Source organism: Thunnus maccoyii, chromosome 22, assembly GCF_910596095.1.
Source record: "Thunnus maccoyii chromosome 22, fThuMac1.1, whole genome shotgun sequence".
Taxonomy (NCBI): domain Eukaryota; kingdom Metazoa; phylum Chordata; class Actinopteri; order Scombriformes; family Scombridae; genus Thunnus; species Thunnus maccoyii.
Genome location: NC_056554.1, coordinates 1,159,192 through 1,162,928, shown reverse-complemented (window position 1 = coordinate 1,162,928; position 3,737 = coordinate 1,159,192). Strand labels below are relative to the sequence as shown.

General features: G+C 40.4%; 1 protein-coding gene across 1 annotated transcript; it reads right to left on the bottom strand.

Moving 5' to 3' along the window:
* Positions 1–1,318: 1,318 nt before the first annotated feature.
* Positions 1,319–2,425, bottom strand: sstr1b (somatostatin receptor 1b). Its single transcript, XM_042401272.1, has one exon. The coding sequence runs from the start codon at positions 2,423–2,425 to the stop codon at positions 1,319–1,321; it is 1,107 nt and encodes a 368-aa protein (XP_042257206.1).
* Positions 2,426–3,737: the final 1,312 nt, after the last annotated feature.

Here is a 3,737-nt window from a genome sequence, read left to right as displayed (position 1 = left end):
AGCTCACTGTTGAGGTTAGTCCCATTATTAGGTATTTTGTATATAAATAATATGTATAAGCTTTTCAAAACATAGAATAAAATTTATTTGATTTGCAGATGATATACATTATTTTGCTGTGGTAAAACCTTTAAAGAGTTCGCTTAATTTCAGACTAAAATCATAATCTTTGATAATCAAATAAAAACTTCAAGTGATGATAAAAGACCTTCAAACTGAAAGGTACAAATTATATGTAAATGCCTCTGTCTATATCCAAAAATGAGCAAAACTATGACTTGGAACATGCTTGTTTAAAGGGAGCCTATTATACTTTTCCTTATTTTCAGTCATATATATAATGTTATAAAGTCAGTTGTCCATATTAAACATGTCAAATAAACATGTAAACATATGTAGAAGTAATCCCTGTGAGCAAAAAGCTCTGGCTTCAGACTGCTCCAACGGTTTATTCTGTTCACCCGAGCCAACGTTGGCTCATGACAGATTTCTGAATATGGTCATCTGCTCCATGCACAGCGCACAAGTTCACTGCTCTGCTCTGCTAACATTATGGCATTTTTCCATTGTTTTGGGGGTAGTCATGCAGAGCCATGACTGGAGTTGAGCTAGCACGCTGAGTGTTTTTCCAATACACATCACTGCAAAGTAAAATAAGTAGTTTACCTGTTGAAGGTGAGCTGCTCATTGGCAGCTCTTCATCAAACATCATCATCAATGTGGCTGTTTCTTCTGTACTATCCCTCCCTGCATTATTTCTAACTGACTCGCTGAACAAAGAGCTCCAAATATTGCCAGATGTTATTGTATCTGGTTTTAGTGCCACTACCAAAGCTCCACTAATTTGGTGATAAACATGTTTCATTTCTTGTACATAGTAATATATGTCTGTACAATAATATTTCATGTCTACATTCAGCTGTGCTTTACATCCTTACCCACTTAAAAACAGAATTATATACATCTTTTTTGTTGTCAGTTTTTCTCTCAACAAGCCAGCCATCTGGATTGGTTGCTGTACTGGGCATTTTTCTCCTCATCCACTTTCAAATCTGCGTGGCCTGTGATTCCCAAAACTCTAATGACACTTGAAATTTGAGTTTACATTTTGTCATCAGTTTTTGTATGGCATACTTGTGTGGTCCAGTGGGCATTACATGGAAATAATTATATATTCTAAACCCATAGTTTAGTTTTTTCATCACATATATATCAATCAAAACTAAAAATCAATCTCCTGCAACTCCAGGAGATTGGTAAAGAAACTCTCCTTTACATCATGGTTGCTCCTTGTTTTAGGTCCTGTTCTGGTTGAGTGTTACACTGTGGTTGTACGGGAGGTATAAGTTCCATTCCGAAACACCATATCAGAGGCCATACAGTCTTTGGGAAAATCCAGAGGACTACATGTTGCTTGTCTCTTCAGTGCTACAGCACAGTAATCCACCTGCTCCGCATCCAGCCCAGATTCTAGCCACCGGAAACACACAATGCGCTGGAATGAACGCCGGAAATTGTCGGACACAAAGCCGTACAGGATAGGATTGGCACCGCTGTTTGCATAGCTGAGGATTACAAAAAGCTGAGTGACCATGGGGTCTGGCGGCCGGTGGAAAACACTGATCAGCTGGACGATGTAGAAGGGCATCCAGCAGAGAACAAACACCGCCACAACCAACAGCACCATGCGGGTGATCTTCTTCTCTGAGCGCCGCCGTTGAAGCCAGCCTGCTTTTAGCCCCACTGCTCGCATCCTGGCCACCATTAGGCAGTAGCATAAGCAGATAGCTCCAACCGGCAACAGAAAACCCAACAAGAAGGTATACACTACAAATGCCTCTGACCATGCTGCTTCAGGCCACAAGAAGTTACAGTCCACACCACCATCCTGTGCAGGAACAGTGTCTGCGAAGATAATGATGGGCAGGATGACTATGAGCGACAGCCCCCAGACACACACATTAACTACTTTGGCTACAGTGGGTCTGCGGTAGCGGGCCGCCTTGATTGGGTGGACCACTGCCACATAGCGGTCCACACTCAGCACAGTCAGGCAGAAGATTGATGTGAACATATTGATACCATCCACACTCAGAACCAACCTACACATCAATGACCCAAAGGGCCAGTGGCGAACGGCGGCTGATGTAGCTAGAAAAGGAACACTCAACATAAACAACTCATCAGCAATAGCTAAGTTAAGGATGTAAATGTTAGTGGCTGTTTTCATTTTGGCATATTTCAGAATAACATAGATGACCATGGCATTGCCAGTAAGACCTACACAACAGACAAAAGCATAGATGGATGGGATGATGATTTTACTGGCATCAGGCTCCTGGTAGTAGTCCTCGTAGTCCATGCTTGTGTTATAGGGTAGCCCTGTTGGATAGGACCCATAGTCCTGGCTCCCATTTAAATCCATTGTCACTTTTGGCTATATATGATGCTAACGTTAAGCTTGACTAGTGCTAGCCAATAGAGCTATAGAGAATTGAAGTGAAATCAAAGTTTGGGCTTCTTATAATACCACAAATTACCAAAGAGCCAACTCTGCAACATAACCTTGATCAACAGTAGGTTGTGCAGTCCCCTACATTTGTGTAGACAGGAATGATAAGTATGTGATGAAAGAAACCCTCACTGAGAGATTCCCTTGAGTTACAGAAGATCGTAGTTGGAAGTAGTGTCAGAACTTCAGCTCTCTATTGTCCTTTTAGTTTCTATTTTAATCCACAGAAGAGAGGATTGTGTTCATATCACTAAAGCAAATATATATATATATGTATGTTCTTAGTTACTGTCATCCAAGAGAGAAGAAAATATCCATTGTTCCTCCTTCTCAGAGTTAAGATGTCCTTGATTTTTCAGGGTCTCTTGTGTCTTCGCTTGTTGGGATTTCTCATTCCAAAGTCCAAACAAATTTGATCATTTTTCCTCAGAATACAGCAGCACCTGTTAGGCACCTGTTGTACACCCTGATTCACAGGATTCTTAATAGGCAATCATACACCTTACCATTTCCATTCATACATAAACATACATATTACTGCCCATCTGTTGCAGGCAGTAAGTGCAGACTTATGATCAAAACCAGGATAAGACCACCTGGACACACAGAACATAAAAAATAACCCATGTGTTGATTGAAAGGAGGTGTTCTGGCGGGTCAAATCATGTTGAGTGACCAATTAAGGGTGGTGTTTAGCTTCTGAGCTCATGTTGTCTCGCTGATGGAGTTTTGCAGCTGTTGCAGAGTGCTGAGCAATCAGGGAGTTCCTGCAGAAGCCTCTCCTCAGGATACATTATGCTCCCATTTTCTGTGACTTGAACTATGAAAGCCTGCGAGAAAACAAAGAACTGTCACTTAGTTTGCCTTCAACAGATATCAATCACAATATCAAAGTACAAGTGAGTCATACCTAGGATGACCTGTCACCGTATTTGTTATTCTGATACACCACCACATTTACCAAATATAAACCTTGACTTTTTGTATCTGGGGCTTTGCAGTAATTACTTTCACAGAAAACACTATTATTGTATTATATTGTACTTGAGTTTTGAAACAAATTTCCCATTGACTCTTAATGCATTAAATCCCACACTGATTACCAATGTATAACTGTGTGCATTAGCTTCATGATACGTTCATGTAAATTTATAGGAAATCCTTTTCATTGTGCTTTTAATAATCATTTAATTTATGTTTTTAGATGCAGTTCCACCTTGACCAC

Excerpts from the sequence above, each read along its gene's own strand:
- sstr1b (XM_042401272.1), bottom strand. The coding sequence starts at position 2,425 with ATGGATTTAAATGGGAGCCAGGACTATGGGTCCTATCCAACAGGGCTA.